Raw genomic sequence first — 17,516 nt, forward strand, 5'->3', positions numbered from 1 at the left:
GTGAATATTCCATTTAAAACATGATGTAACAACAACAACAACAACAATAATAATAATAATAATAACAATAATTATTATTATTATTTTAAATAATAATAAATGGCAACACCAAGGAAAAATAAACCCAATTGCAGCATTTGGATTCAAATAAAATATTTTTGCATTTTCAGTGTTGGAGTAACAGTGAATGTATGACAATAGAGTGAAATAGCACTTCTGTTGTTTGCACACTAAGCAGTCCACACACACATCCCGCCCCAAAAAAAGGTTCAGGTGACTGATAAGACCAGTCATTCTGAAATAAGAGTTCAATATCTGATTACAAATAACAGTAGACTTGTTAACATAGACATGTTGTGGATCTGTGGACATGTGGGAACATAGAACCTCTCTAACTCAGATCAGCGGACATCAGTGATACTGCAGAATATTCTCGCGATTTAAACTTTAGCAGTGTTGGATTGTAAGGTCTCATCACATCTCTGATCCTCCACACAATCACCCACAAATCTTTAGTTGTTTATTCCCTATTTTAGGTCTATATATGTGGGTCAGATTTTCAGTAATGTAAAAACGTAATCCAGACTATTTAACGAAACCACAAATTCTTGTATGATAAGAGCAGGCCAGTGAATTACAAGAGGTGGTGACTTAGAAATAGGAGAACATTTCCAACATTGTGTATTGATGCCAAATTACATTTAAAATCTGTCCAGAGCTCTTTATATCAAAGCATTCATAGAGTTTTGGAGCATTCTCTCTCTCTCTGTCTCTCTCTCTCTCCCTCTCTGTCTCTCTCTCTCTCTCTCTCTCTCTGTCTCTCTCTCTCTCCCTCTCTGTCTCTCTCTCTCTCTCTCTGTCTCTCTCTCTCTCCCTCTCTGTCTCTCTCTCTCTCTCTCTCTCTCTGTCTCTCTCTCTCTCTCTCTCTCTCTCTCTGTCAATTCAATTCATTTCATTGCTTTATTGGCATGACAAATAATGGTGCATTTGTGCTGCCAGAGCTTGGGTGACAGAATATGAAGGCATTAAAGAATAATACAATAATTATATAACAATAATACAACAGTAATAATACTACGACAAATTGAACAATTGAACATTACAAAGTTTGTGAAAAGAGAATTAAGATTAAAATCTGTAATGCGTGACAAATGGAGAAAAAATGTCATAAATAAATAAAGTAAGGTGTTCGTGTTCTAGAGAGACTGGAAGGTTTTCTTTCTCCAGTGTGTGTGTGTGTGTGTGTGTGTGTGTGTGTGTGTGTGTGTGTGTGTTTCATGTCTGTTTATATATTTCTCTCTCTCTCTCTCTCTCTCTCTCTCACTCTCTCTCATTCTGAAAATGCAGAGGGACCAGAAGCAGACATACATCATGCCCCATTCACCAGCTACTCCATTACAAACACACACACCAGTATTCACTGCCCACATTTTTGGGTACAAATAATAATCGATTTTGTTTGTCAGCCCACCTCTGCCCACTGATCCCTGATCAGTGTCTCACTACAGTACCCCAGCTTAGAAGACATTACTGCGCTGGTGGACACCGACTTGGCAGAGGAGGTTTCCCCCGTACGTTACGTATCAGGCATTTTGGAGTGACCGCAGAAATGGACCCTCATGACAGGCTGGAGAATGTCCAACATGGACAGAGGACCTGATGTCTCTCATCAAAATGGCTGGAGAGCAGACAAAGTGGTGTGGGTTCATTATCGTCGGAGGTGTTGATTAAACGAACGATGATTTAAGTATGTTTTGAGCTGACAGTGTCTGCACCGACTCGATTCACATTCATCTCACTTCCCTATTCCCAGACTTACTAAGTTACACTTTCAGATCACACTCAGAGATGACTGACTTCAACAAACTGCAGAACTGCCGAGGAATATCTGTTGGATTCCTATAGCTTGATTCCACGATAGGACATTCCTTATTAAACAGGACGTCATGCCTGACAGTTGCTGAGGAATCCGAGGAGATTAGAAATAGCAGGAAATCCACGGAGGAATTCTGCATTTTGCTCGGCCGGTGCTGGACGTTTACTCCATCCTGCCTGCCTGCCATCATCTTTCGTCCCTAAAAGAGCTGTCACTGGCAGAGCGAATCTCACCACACTTTTGGGCATCTAGTTTCATTCTCACATTCACATCACGGAGAAAGGGAGGGAGGGAGAGAGGGAGGGAGAGGAAGAGAGAGAGAGAGAGAGAGAGAGAAAGGAAGAGACATGAGAGACAGAGAGGGAGAGAGAGGGAGGGGAGAGAGAGAGAGAGAGAGAGAGAGAGAGAGAGAGAGAAAGGAAGAGACATGAGAGAGAGAGAGAGAGAGAGGGAGAAGGGAGAGAGAGAGAGAGAGGGAGAGAGAGAGAGAGAGAAAGGAAGAGACATGAGAGAGAGAGGGAGGGGAGAGAGAGAGAGAGAGAGAGAGAGAGAGAGAGAGAGAGAGAGAGAGGGTTCACTGAGAAATGACAAGATTATTTAGTGTTCTTTGTTTTTCTTTTTAAATAGAACCTATAGGTTTCTGTTCTGCCCTCTTGTGGTCTTTTTAAAGCCTTTTTTTGCCTTTTTTCCTTCCTGAACTGCCGTGAAAAAATTCCTGCTTGGATTTCCAGCGGCCGCATGTACATTCAGCAGGGTTCGCGGAGATGATCCTCTTCCCTGTAGCTGGTCATTTGTCTGTAAAGGCAAGGACATCACGTCTCCGCCACGGCTCCACAAGACGATCCCACTGCTTTCATAACAGACGAACCCTCCGTGCTTAATGCCGCTGAATCTTCAGAGGACGGGGGGGTTATCGGAACCGTAACTCGCCTCACACCTCAGCGATGGCAGCGTCGCTACGAGCTGGGTTGCAAGCGCACTGACAACAGCTACGGCGACACCAGAGAAAGCGTCCCAGATGTGTTTAGCCTTCGAGCTGTTGCTAATTATACACCTGGCCTGTGCCAGGTTTTGCCTCTCTCTGCGTGCCCTGACATTTCCAACGCCAGCCCACTTACTGCAGGTGCTCGCTGAAGCTAGCGCCCTGCTGACAGCCATCCTGTAACTACCTTAATAAAGTGTGTAGGAGGCACGCTAGGCTGCGTGGGCAGCACGGAGGCAAGACTAGCCGGACCTCCGGCACGAAATGGCCTGCTGGCTTTCACCTCCGCCGGATTTCTGAAGCCCTGACTATGTGGAGGAGATTTGATCTGTCATTAGCAGACAACCGAGGGCACCGTGGGGGGCGGGGCTGGAGGGGGGGGCGGGGCTTAGGTCTTGAGACGTTATTAAAGACTGCAATAAACCTTCTGAAAAAAAACCCCGAGCTGTTTCACTCCGGGAAAGGGCCGCGATTGGGGGAAAGGGCACAAAAGCTGTTATTTAGCTGTCTCCGGGATGAAAGCCATCCAAGTCGGTGGCTTTTGTGCGACTCCCCACACTGCTGGCTCTGTAGCCTGCCGGAGCCAGGGTGAGCGAGGAAGACTGCATCTAATTACGCCTCTTGTTTTCCATGATTTAGAGAATAAATACGGAGAAATACATCCCATAAATATTCATACCGGGAAAGGGAATCTGAAAAGCCAGCATAGGGAGGCTTGATTCTCTTTAGGAGGGCGTCAGATCTGGTGAAAGTGAGATGAGCTTTTCCTCGGATAATATAATTAGTGTTCAACACCCACTGCTGGGATGTGAAATTCAGATCATTCTCATGGACAGAAGGATAGCAAAAGGATCAATGTATTCTTTAATAAATGACTTCATCAGGATGTACTGATAAACACTGCTTGGACATTCAGCTTGGGTTTTAATCATTTATTTTATTTTATTTTATAGGGTCTATCTATCTGTCTGTCAATCTGTCCATCTGTCCATTTATCTAACAAACGAAATAAATATCTAAGCCATGTACACACGCACACACACCAGCCAGTATTGCTCAGTAATTAAGTTCCTATGTAAATGTCAATACCTGCCGTACCTGCTAGCAGAACGTCCCAGCAGGTAGATTACCCTCACCATGGCCGCATCGATTCCCTGCCGCACGCCCATAGTTCACCATGGTGCTTTATGGCCCCATGACCTCGCCACAGACACTACCAGTCTTTATTTATCCCATTACCCAATTACAGAGCCGGGGCGCCGGTCAGCTGTCCCAGAGGCTCTCGGAACAGGCGCAGACAGGTGAGGAGAGGCAAGGCAGCCGGTCTGGCCTCCGCTGCCTCACGTCGAAGCCGTTTTTCATTCTGTCAGCTCTCTGCTGAATCAGGGGAGGAGAATCGAGGAGAAGGAGTTTGTGCGTATTTCATCGCCACCAACGAAATCGTAAAATACCTTGAAATACCATGCTTCAAGTCTCAGGGAGACAAGCATCAAGACTATTCTCTGTCCCAGATGGTGGAATGAATTTCCACTGACTGTCTGGACAGCAGAGTCCCTGACTGAAGTCCCATCTATTTGTGGAATATTTAAATAACCACCGATCCTGCTCCTGTGTTGACTAACTAACACTCTAGTACTTATTGTAGGGTATTGTTTATTACACTAATGTTGACTGCTCCTATGTTGACTAACTCTAGTACTTATTGCTGTCTGAGATAGAGCTTATATGTTCTAGGTATCAGCAGAACATATACAGTATTCTAGTTCACTGGTATATTGGGCTCTACCCTACTGTACTGTACTAGGATGTGTTCTATGAGGAAATGACTAAGCACGTTTGTAAGTCGCTCTGGATAAGAGCCTCTGCTAAACGCCATAAATGTAACTGTAAAATAGGAAGCCTCACGCTGGAGGCATCGTGTCTGGGGGGGGTGTGATGGTCAGGCGCTCTGGGGGATTTAATGTCGGTGGGTTTGTGCAGCATTAAAAGGGGTTTTGTCATTTATTCAACTGATCGGACTAAACAAATGTTATTTTTTTCCCAGGTTTATATATTTATGGGTATCACATTGAATTTCTGCTTTTGTATCATATACATATATATTATAAATCTTATAAAACAGTAAATTACTTCTTAGCTACTTATATAAGCGTATTATTCAAGTAATGGAGGTTTAAAAGTGTCACTGGGTAAGGGGTTGGTTTGGTTTTACAGACCTTCAGACATAGTTGGCTCCCAGTTAGGGAAATGTGTCTTGTGCAACATCTGTCCCATGGGTGCTTTATTACAATAATATTAAGCAGATGAATACATAGAATATTCTTCTTGTGAAGTTATGTTTTTAAACAGATTTAGTGTAGATATATTTTAGTACAGTTTTCTGTACTAAATACTGTTGCTTAATTATTTGATGTTTTCTAGCAGCACTTTGGGTCTAGCCATGCTAATGCTAATTGCTGTGTTTGGTCCATATACATAAGAAGAGTAGCCTTGTGCTCTCTGAAGAGGATAACCGGAGCGGTGTCGTGTGACGACGTCACCTAACGGAAGGTCTCCCTGATCCATCCTAGGTCTTCAGGAGGTCCTCCCAGAGTTCCTTCAGAACCGCTTTGTGGATGCAGCTCTCAGCTATGTGGCATGCAACTCCGAGGGGGAGCTCTTGTGCCGGCACAACGATTGCTGGTGCCTGTGTTCGCCTCGGTTCCCTGACTGCAACTGCCCCTTTACTGACATCAAAGCCATGGAGGAGAGTCTTCGCAAGGCCAAGGAGTCTTGGACTGCCTCCAACAGCGAGTTCGTGGAGTCAGGTAAGACGACCGGGCCACCACAGAGGTCTCGCCGGGGCTGCGTTTGCCGCCCGGGCGTGTCAGTCGCCCGGGTCTGTCTGTCATCCAAGCTGTGTTGTTGGGACAAATCAGTCACAAAGGTACATGAGTCACCGAGGCCGCATTAATTAATCAGACCTCGGTCAGTCATCCAGGACACATTAGGTGTCCCGGGCGTGGTAGTCGCCAGCCGTGAGGCAAGCAAGTTATCTTTGATCACAGTTCCATCCCCCAAACGCATCGTGGCACAAAGATCACAGCAGAGCCAGGAAGGAGTCTCTCGTTAACTTGCAATTATCACTACCGTGCTTTGGGGAAGCTGGGCCCAGCCTTGTAAAAGCTCACAACCACACAAGTGCTTGAAAGTCTGCAGGTAAACACTGCAGACAACACCGACACCATAGCCGACGCTCTCTGCTGGCTGTGCCAGGACTGAAGCGGTTACTGCATAACTGAGTCTCCCGTGACAACGTTTGATGGTGACATCTGGTTGGTATGCACACGGCATTCCTGCAACCTTTTTTGCAGTCTTCCCTCACTGGGTCTCTCCCATGTTGTAAAGGGAACATCTGCCGGAGTTCTGTGCTACTCTGGAGGATTCATCTCCAAATAAAGTCACGTAGCAAAAGCACGGTTTAATTACTTTGAGTTGAACACTGACACTGTGTGGCCAGACAAAAGTAAGTGATTGCGTATTTAGTTTGGTGCTTTCGGGGACTGATTTTGTCCTAATTAAGGTGTGGGAATTACAGCACAGGGACATAACGTTTCTAACGTGGACCGGTAGGTGTGCCAGGCTGGATCACACTCAGCTGTGCAGTGGGTTGATTTCCAAGAGTGCGGATATGTGTACACATGACTCTGAAGGTAACTGCATGAACTCAATACACTCACGATCAGTTCTTTTGTAGTCACACCTTACAGGTGAAAGGTTAGAAACTATAGTCTATTTGTGGCGATGCACAATGTATATTGGCCAGCTACTGAATTTTGGAGGCTGTTAGTTGGATATATATATATATAAAACCCTGGCTTAGTCGAAGAGTCCATTCTCACCATGGCCATGGTGCATTTATGATGCAGAATACAGTCTGTACGTGGATCTGGAGAAGAGGCTCTGGAAAAATGCTCTGGAAAAGAGGGACCAGAAACGAGTCTGGAAAAGAGACTCTGGAAAAGAGACTCTGGAAAAGAGGGACCAGAAATGAGGCTCTGGAGAAGACGCTGTAGACCGCCGCAGTGAACCTGCATGTCGGGTTCTTATTTGCCCACTGTGAGGGAAATCGGTCCTCATTATCAGAACCTCGACAGCAGAGAGAAAATCCCCAGGGCTGGAGGTTTAAAATTGGAAAGACAAAATTTGCCCTGCAAGGTTCTGACAAACAGTCTCACAACGGCTGGTTGAGCACTCTGAGAATGTGCAATTTTGTCTCTCTAAAAATATGCGGCATGCGGTATAGTTTGTATTGGAGACAAAGAACGGGTCCCACTTCTTGGGTTTACATTATGAGTCAGTTTAGGGAACGATTCTTGTCAGCTGTGCTATATGTGCATGCAAAGGCAAATATATAGGAACGTTTTTCCAGAGCTGTCCAATCATTCCTCATAAACTGATCACAGTACGGTGAATGTGGACCAATATTTGTCAGGGTGTCAAATGAGAAGGAGGCTTGTAGCATTTGTACTCTGATGGTTCGTTACTGGCTCTTGCATGGCTCGGGCGTGTGTGTTTTACTGCACATGTAGGTATCTGCGAGGGTTAATTCATTCATACGGCGTACCGCTGAGCGTTTTCCTGTGCATATACGTTTAAGGGGATTTGGTGTGGGTGTCAGGTGACAGCGCGGTGTGCGGTGAATACAGCGGTGCGTTTCGGAAGCTTAGGTTCGTTAAAGATTTTCCCAGCACTCAGGTTCCTTGTGCAGTCACGCCATGAAATAATTCTGGTACTTCCCTTTTCAAAATTAATGGTTTTGCAACCATAAATCTTGATTTGAAGGTGCAAGTGTTCTCAGAGCAGAAGGATCATCTGACTCCCTCAAAACACAGCAAACAGCTTAATTGTGACACCCACTCCGCTATGGTAATTAAAAACACGCTCTCAAGTAACACAGACCCGTCTGATTCACGATGCCACCAATGAAATACTCTGGAATTGCACGCCGCGAGCCAGTCGAAATTCTCACTATTTTGCTTCATTACGCAACAGTGCTGGAGAATGTTGCTCGTTGTTTGAGCATGATAACTGGTACAAACAGAAAAATTCTAATTTTTATTGAACTAAAGAAATCAATACCAGAAATCGATTTTTTTTTTTCGGTTCAATAACTGGCATCCACATACCAAACTTTGACTTGTTTTTCTCATTTGGAGGAAGAATTCCCCCAAAACCTATTCCCAAGAATTCCAGGGCCAATATTATGACTCCCTTTACATGAGATATGAGTGTGTTTTCTGAGGAAAAGGAACTGCTGAAACTATTATATAGGACAACTGTAAACTATTACTGCTCAATAATTTGGGTGTTGATGACAATTATGTAATACCCCAATGCATTGAGAATGGATGACATGATTTCTAAGGAGTTTGCCATGTTTTACATTTTTGTTTTGTATAAGTTTTATGTGAATCAGAATTATTTGTTTACCTTTGTGGTGATGTCATTGGTAAGGTCGGTTAAGAGTGTTTGAAAGAGTGTGTTGCAGTTCTTTATGGTCGCACGCCAATGATGTTATTGTACAGTTACATTCAGTGGGTGGGACACGGATATGGACAGTAACTATGTTAAAATTGGCTAAAACACAACGATCTTTGTTCATAAAAATCTCGCTAAGTGTGTTGAAGTCGAAACCTTGCAAATGATACCAGACGCCTGCTGAAAACATCCATCCATGATGTGTAATATACCGCAAACCCTGGAAGGAAAAAAGAAAACAAGCACCACACAAAAAATAGCCTTTCTGACGGGTGAATGTCATGTACTTCTGCTAGTCTGTGATCTGTTCTCTAACAGACCTAGCTCTCTGTCCTGGTGGACGGGTAATCTGCAGTTACCTGTCCACACTCATATGACCCAGTATAATGTGAGAAAGGAGCAGGCTGAAGCCCGGGCTAGCAGCTCCGAGCTGGGGTAATTAGCAAAGGTTTCAACCCTGCAGCGTCTCACAAACCACCTGGACGTTGACGATAATACAGAGAGAGTTCACACTCAGCCAAGAGCAGAACCCTCCTCACGTTAAGGGAGACAGAAGAATGTAGAACATTAAAGAGATCCTTTAAAGGGTGAGACCCAGCCCTGTGAGCCCAGAGCACATCATGGTGAAGCAGCAGGGATGCAGCTGTTATTAGCAGCTTAATGACACCTAGTTTTCATTACCATTCAGACTTTCCCTTTTTTTTTTTAATAAAAACATCTATACTTAATAAAAAAAATTCCCCTGCCAGTGAACTCAGATTCATGCACGGGTCATTTGCAATCGTGCGTGTATGTAGACACAAAATTAACGAGACGTCCGGGGGGTTTCACTTCTCACCTGTCTTGAACTTTCCAAATGTGTGGAAGCTTTTCAGCCGATCCCTTCCTTAGGAAACAGGGCGATGGTAATTAGGAAATATGACAGAAGTGTAATCTATTGGTAATGAAACCGTCATCTAAATTAATGGATGACAGTAAAGCAATAATGAGAAAATATGATGGAACAGATGCAGTGTAATAAGACCAGACACTGTTAGAGGGCATTTTGGTTGTGATTGCCTGTCCTTGTTGAGTGCAATAAAGTCACCTGCACTGTTAAAGTGTCATTTGGAAATGGCAGAAAGATCTCATTCCTGGGTATCCATATGCAAATGAGATGATTCACTGTGTGATTCACAGTGACATCTGAACCCCTCGCCTGTCATTACACACAGCCATTTGATTTTCATACCCTGACCTATCATTGCACAGTGCCATCTGATCTGGATAGCCCCTCCCATCATCTGATTTGAATAACCCCTCCTATCATCTGATCTGAATAATCCACCCCATCATCTAATTTGCATGACCCGCCCATTTTCCCAGCTAGTTCTAGAACACTATACACAGGTGGACACTACACGTCCACATGCCAAGCGCTGGCGCACGAGCCCTGAACAGATGTCCTGATTGGAGAAGACTTCATGTCCCCACCTGCTCACTCCAGGTTATATGGGCCAGCAAAATGGAGGGATGTATTCAGCCTCCATTCATCCTTATCCACGCAGAGATTAGACCAAGACGCACTGCTCCCAGATCTGCTCGCCCTGGCCGTGCCGGCCTCTCATCGCTAGCGTGGAGTCATTTGGAGATGAATTATTAACACATTCACAGGCTTCCTCAGTCATTTCTCGGAGTTCATGGAGCATTTATTCTCTGGTTATGTTTCTTACCCGCAGCACTGCAAGAGTGCAGTCACACTCGTTTGAAAACATGAATAAATTTATCACGAATAAATCTTTAGAGTCAACAGAATGATAACATGTGAAAAGTGTTTCAGTAAACATACATTCAGTTGAAATGGGTGCGTAAGGGAAACTGGGAAAGCAATACATTTTTAGATGTAAAATATATCCCTTTCCACTGAACCACACCATATAGTGCATAAACACATACTGTCTTCCTTTCATATATATATATATTCTTTCTTTCTCTTTGTCACACTACTGCTTCTCTCTCTCTCTCTCTCTCTCTCTCTCTCTCTCTCTTCTTGTCTTCCTTTCTGTCTGTCTTGTCTGTTTATTTCTTCATGTCCACGCTGTGTTGCTGTTGTAATGGGTCCTGGGCACTCTGTACAAACCCCGTGTCCCAAGTCTGTACTTCCTGTGCCAGCACACTGTGCGCTACAGAGGACCTGGACATCGTGTTTTCAGATGGTTCCTTTTATCTACTTCCACCATGCCTCACATTTCCTCCCCCAGAGCCCATATTCCCTGGAGCACAGCCTTCACGGCCTCATCTGCGGGTTCCTGTCTCCTCTATTTTGGGTGAAGGGTTTTCGTTACAAATACCTCGCCGCGCACGTTTAGGCCTCGGTGCATCCTCCGACGCCGACAGCCGCGCGGCCGATAGCGTTTCCCATTGACTCGCTGAACGCAGCTGCCCCCTGCTGACGTGGAGTGGGCATGCCATTCCCACACGGAATTTCATTGAAGTCCAGGAATGTTTCGGAAGTGCCTCGGATGCAGAAAGAACAATGGCAATGGTGAGGTTTTTCTTTCACGGGGTGATAGTTGGATGGACTGACACCGCCAGGCCGATGTGGTCCACGTCTTGTCAGGCCACTGTATTGTCCAGCCTGGACAGGTGTCCTTTTGTGGGCAGTGACCTCTGAAGTCCCCCGGAAGCCCCGCGGGGCCTGAGCCGGATGGGGTGGCGCGTGCCAGAGCCAGAGCCGTCTGGAAGAGCCTGTCCGTCCAGGACACCTCTGTGCCTGCATGGTGCCTAGAAGTGCAGGACAGAGGACATCCAGGACAGTGGAACCTGACCAGCTCACTGGCTACTCCTAAACACATGTTCCGATATCAACCAGAAACAGATGCGAAGCATTCATTCCCTCAGTAATAAAACTGTTGTGATTTGCGTGGCAGGCAGCGTGGCTCATGGGTGCTCGGATCCGTTACAGACGGAGACGGAGAGAGTGGAAGTCAGAGGTGGCCTCTCACTGGACAGACATGTCCTTACATGCCAAGGAATCACCTTCAGCATGGCCCGTTTGCATAAGCGTCCGTCCTGCTGGGTCTCAGTGAAAATATAGCTGTTATCAACATGGCATTGTGAAGGCAGCAGCTCCTCGCGGAGGCTGACGGGCGTGCATCGATTACCCTTTAAGAAGCGCACGACACGCTGCGTCCCTCGCTAGCGCTGCTCAGAGACTTTGTCCTCGACTGAAACATTTATTTTTGAGCAATAAGCACCTGTCGTTAACCCTGGCGGAGGCGCTTGTGTGGGGCTGGGCGCACAGATGGAGCCCTCAGCTGGCGCATGCCCAGGACTATAGATAGCCCGGCCCTCCCCTCCTGCTGGTGGGATGCTGGCAGTTTGACGTGTCCCCGCCTGTGTCTCCTCTCGCCCACGCCGAGCGCGATGCGTCCACTCCACGTCTGCTAATGTGAGCAGGAGTTAGTCAGGCTTCAATTCAGGTGGCAGCTTTGTGCAAGTGCTCTCGCTGTCTGCCTCGAAATAATGGAACGCCACTACATATATGTGTGTGTGTGTGTGTGTGTGTGTGTGTGTGTGTGTCATATATATATATATATATATATATATATATATATATATACATGAGACACACACACACACTTTGCTTGCACAGTTGATGAAGGACCTCTGTCTGAAACATTCTGTTTCTCTGGAGACTTTACTACAATTTTGAATCTCTCTCTCTCTCTCTCTCTCTCTCTCTCTCTCTCTCTGTGGCTATGGAAACACTCACACACTAAAGGCTGTGGGAACATACACACTGAAGGCTGTGGGAACACTCACACACTAAAGGCTCTGAGAACACTCACATTCTGAAGGCTGTGGGAACACTCAAATACTGAAGGCTGTGGGAACACTCACACGCCAAAGGCTATGGGAACACTCAGATAGTGAAGGCTGTGGGAACACTCAGATAGTGAAGGCTGTGGGAACACTCAGATAGTGAAGGCTGTGGGAACACTCAGATAGTGAAGGCTGTGGGAACACTCAGATAGTGAAGGCTGTGGGAACACTCAGATAGTGAAGGCTGTGGGAACACTCACACACTGAAGGCTGTGGGAACACTCACATACTGAAGGCTGTGGGAACACTCACACACTAAATGCTCTGAGAACATTCACATAGTGAAGGCTGTGGGAACACTCAGATAGTGAAGGCTGTGGGAACACTGACACACTGAAGGCTGTGGGAACACTCACATACTGAAGGCTGTGGGAACACTCACACACTAAATGCTCTGAGAACATTCACATAGTGAAGGCTGTGGGAACACTCAGATAGTGAAGGCTGTGGGAACACTCAGATAGTGAAGGCTGTGGGAACACTCAGATAGTGAAGGCTGTGGGAACACTCAGATAGTGAAGGCTGTGGGAACACTGACACACTGAAGGCTGTGGGAACACTCACATACTGAAGGCTGTGGGAACACTCACACACTAAATGCTCTGAGAACATTCACATAGTGAAGGCTGTGGGAACACTCAGATAGTGAAGGCTGTGGGAACACTCAGATAGTGAAGGCTGTGGGAACACTCAGATAGTGAAGGCTGTGGGAACACTCAGATAGTGAAGGCTGTGGGAACACTGACACACTGAAGGCTGTGGGAACACTCACATACTGAAGGCTGTGGGAACACTCACACACTAAATGCTCTGAGAACATTCACATAGTGAAGGCTGTGGGAACACTCAGATAGTGAAGGCTGTGGGAACACTCAGATAGTGAAGGCTGTGGGAACACTGACACACTGAAGGCTGGGGGAACACTCACATACTGAAGGCTGTGGGAACACTCACACACTAAATGCTCTGAGAACATTCACATAGTGAAGGCTGTGGGAACACTCAGATAGTGAAGGCTGTGGGAACACTCAGATAGTGAAGGCTGTGGGAACACTGACACACTGAAGGCTGGGGGAACACTCACATACTGAAGGCTGTGGGAACACTCACACACTAAATGCTCTGAGAACATTCACATAGTGAAGGCTGTGGGAACACTCAGATAGTGAAGGCTGTGGGAACACTCAGATAGTGAAGGCTGTGGGAACACTCAGATAGTGAAGGCTGTGGGAACACTGACACACTGAAGGCTGTGGGAACACTCACATACTGAAGGCTGTGAGAACACACACACTAAATGCTCTGAGAACACTCACATAGAGAAGGCTGTGGGAATACTCACACTCTGAAGACTGAAGGCTGGTCTTGTTCCTGCAGGCTGGGGTCGTGGGCGGATGAAATACAGCCTTCCTGTGACTACTCCTGGCAATAAAGAAACTAAGGGACAGAGGTTCAAATGAACCAAACACTGAGGGACCTCAGCATTGTTCTCTTCGACAAGCAAACCATCTGGAAAACAACACAAACATTTCAGTCTAGAGGAGGCCATGGGATTGAGAGGACCGGAGTTTCCACCGCAGCTCCCGTCTCATTAGCACAGCCCTGCGCTCTTCTAAGCTTTCTATTTCTGGAACATTCCACGCTGAGGTGGCAGTGTGGTGGGGATTAGAGCCTGTGTGCAGGTGCATCGCATGTAAAGTTGTGAAAGTAGCACTTTGAAAAAAACGCTCTTGCCTAAATGATATTCTGAAGCCACACTGCTCGCTCACAAAGGGCTTGCTGTGTTTACAGCCATTTATATCTTACTGTTTTATGATCAACGCATTCTTACATTATGCAAAAGATTGATATAAAATAAACGGTGAATACTGTGAATGAAACATAATCTTATCATTAGGCTTTGAGTGTTTTCATATCTTTCTGCCATCATTCTGTCCATATTTTGCTGCCACTTCTGTGTCAACAGATGCTGGTGCGGCCTACGAAACGGTCCGAGTGCCGGCTTAAGATAGCCACCTCTCTCATTTAACGGCCATGATCGCAGAGGAGGTACTGAAAGGCCTTCTACAGCGAGGCCGATCGATAGGACCTCAAACCCTCTGGTGAACTTTTGAAACACAAACTCATCAGCCAGAGAGCCAGTAGTGGGCACTCTGAGCAAAGCAAGACAACGAAATCAGTCCCTTCTGCAACCGCCGTGCATGGCTGAAGGAAAATGTCTGAAGCCCATTTGTAGTTGTCTTACGGGCTTCACGAGTGGGCCGCTGCTGCATATCTACAGACTCGATAAGGCCGTGAAGGGGAGGGTCAAATATTGCTCTTTCAAGACCCAACAAATGTCACTTCGGCCAAGCCAACAGAAGCGGCAAGGTCGCCAGTCTCTATGTGCCCGGCAAATACAATAAATTTGGCCAGGGATAAAATAAATAGTGACTGTGAAAAGAATTCTTTCCTTTACTCTGGCTCAGTCTGTGTGAAATAAAGAGCACAGTCTGTGGACAGACAAAGAGGTACATATGGCAGACAACGAACCACACGGACGAGCTCACATTCATCTCTCAGCGCATTGATTCAGGAGCCGTTTTATCTCGGGGTGCAAAGGCTACATATTTCAACTCCAAATATTAAGTGAAACTTCACACCAGGATCAGGTGCTGTGACTGTGTGTTTCATGATACGATTTCAAAGGGTAGAGTTCCCCTTCAAGAAACATCTCTGCCACCACTGGGGTCAGCTTTGAAAAACGCAACTGGGATGGATGGATGGATGGATGGATGGATGGATGGATGGATGGATGGATGGATGGATGGATGGATGGATGGATGGATGGATGGATGGATGGATGGATGGATGGATGGATGGATGGATGGATGGAAACAGTGGCAGCAGGGACATTTTATACACAATACATAACAAATACCCTCCTTCACACTACACGTTTACACACTACACTCCCTCACACTATGCATATTTACACACTACACTCCCTCACACTATGCATATTTACACACTACATTCTTTCACACCACACATATTTACACACTACACTCCCTCACACTATGCATGTTTACACACTACATTCTTACACACTACACTCCCTCACACTATGCATATTTACACACTACATTCTTTCACACCACACATATTTACACACTACACTCCCTCACACTATGCATGTTTACACACTACACTCCTTCACACTATGCATGTTCACACACTACACTCCTTCACACTATGCATATTTACACACTACACATATTTACACACTACACTCCTTCACACTACACATATTTACACACTACACATATTTACACACTACACTCCTTCACACTATGCATATTTACACACTACACATATTTACACACTACACTCCTTCACACTATGCATGTTTACACACTACACATATTTACACAATGCAGCACATTTGTGCAAACCACCAGACAAAGTGCGGACAGCTTTAATCAGACATTCACACTAAAGTCATTGTCTATTAATAATTGTCTAGTTACTAAATGATAAAAATGTAAATATGAACCGTGCTAGTGTAGTGACGCTTCAGCTAGCGACTAGCAGAACTTCAAACAGTAAATCTTTCTCTAGCATATAATACAATGTGAGCTGACTCCAGTATATACTGTAGTTCTCTGTTTTCAAGTCATCAGTCAAAATGTATCCAGAGATAAATCTGTTTGAACATCTCTGTGGGATATGCAAGCCACTTCATGGTTTCCTCCTACCCCCGGCATCCACAGCTGAGAAGTTACTGCCCCAAAACGTCCCACAGATGGTGATGATTTTTGTCACCTGGTGCTACAAACTTGGAGAAGCTCCAGAAGTCCTGAGTTCCAGACGCATTACCTCAAAGTGCTGGAGTAGAGGACTGCTGAATTACATAATCAATTTGCGTTTTGCACAAAAAGAATTTGCAAAAGCGCAATAGATCAAGGCTAATTGGTTTCTAGGTTTCCTAGAGTTTTTTAGCAGGTGTGTGACTGTCTGAGCAGTTTTGACTGTTCCACCGTGAGCCGGTGGTCGTGTCGGTGGGTTTAACAGGAGAAGTGGTGGGAGGATAAACAGTCTCTCACAGAAATGAAACTTCAGTGTTCAGCTAACACGTCATAATGAGGATAAATGTGGAGATTTTTAAAGTATTTTGTGAGTGTGGTCTTGTTAAAATATGGCTTATGAAAGTAATTTTATAACACTGCCAGACAGCAATTTCTTGACTTTGTGAGTACACACTATACAAAAATAGAGTGAAATGTGTAACTCCCAAATTACAAACTTTCCAATCACGCTGTTTCAAACACTTCTTTTCTTTTAAATCCACTTTAGTTACCTTCATTAAGTTCTGCTATTTATACCCTTAAACAGTTGGTCCTCTTCATGTAAAGAACACAATATAAATCTCACACCTGTTCGTTTCCGAACGCCCATCTGCGTTCTGTGGTCTTCACTTTTAAAGTCTTCACAAAGCACTTCCAAAGCTAAGCCAGATCAAACAAACCCCGGGTAAAGATTTCAGAATCTGGGCACGGTAACATATAATAACCCGGAGCACGTTTGCTGGTGACAGTGTGGTGGCCACTTTAGTGCTCTTACCATCAGCAGTCTTTCATGACTTCTGTCATCTGGAGAGTGAGTACCGACAGGCGTTGGAACAAGGCCGTGTGAGAGCCGTGCTTCCAAAAGATCACAGCGGAGCGAGAGAAACAAAACAACTGAATTGAGAAGTGGGGGATGATGTCTCATCGGGGTCAAAGCACTGCACCCTTACAGTCTCTGACTCCATCTCTGCCGTCAAAAGACTAATTAGATAAGTGGCCCTTAACTCGTAGCCAGTTTAGCTTTTGTTTTTTTCTTTTCTTTGTATTGTTTGTAGGACTGCATCTTACCCAGAACATGGTGTAAAGCCATGAATCGTGTTTGCTGAAATAGCTGCTGGACCTTTTGCTGATTTAATCTTTAAGCCTCCTTAAAAGGTCAAAACGTTTACTGAGTGAGACGTTAGCACCATGTGGTGGAGAAGACGCATGCAACAGTTGAACTAAACTAGCCTGCAGGCCACCAGAAGAACTCAAGATATCTGATTATGCTTTAGGAGGGTTGAGGTTCTTCTAAGAGTTCCAGATTTGCTGGGAATGAGGAGATTGCTATGATGCACCAATGGTCCAGAAGAATTTCTTCATTTGATTAGAATGAATAATCCGTTATACAATTTCCAGGTAAACGTTTGCATTTGTGTGAGTAAAAGCCGTGTTTTCTTGTCAGTCG

General features: G+C 45.3%; 1 protein-coding gene across 2 annotated transcripts in view; it reads left to right on the top strand.

Moving 5' to 3' along the window:
- brinp2 (bone morphogenetic protein/retinoic acid inducible neural-specific 2) overlaps window positions 1-17,516 on the top strand; it is an 88,580-nt gene that overhangs the window by 57,637 nt on the left and 13,427 nt on the right. The window contains exon 6 of one of the 2 annotated variants that reach the window (XM_027011356.3): window positions 5,429-5,665. The exons of the other annotated variant lie outside the window; for it this stretch is intronic. Within the exon in view, the coding sequence (XP_026867157.3) occupies window positions 5,429-5,665 (237 nt within the window). The remainder of the gene's footprint in view (window positions 1-5,428; window positions 5,666-17,516) is intronic. 2 annotated transcript variants of the gene reach the window in all.

Source organism: Electrophorus electricus, chromosome 20 (genome assembly GCF_041902795.1).
Source record: "Electrophorus electricus isolate QZ-2024a chromosome 20, ASM4190279v1, whole genome shotgun sequence".
NCBI lineage: Eukaryota > Metazoa > Chordata > Actinopteri > Gymnotiformes > Gymnotidae > Electrophorus > Electrophorus electricus.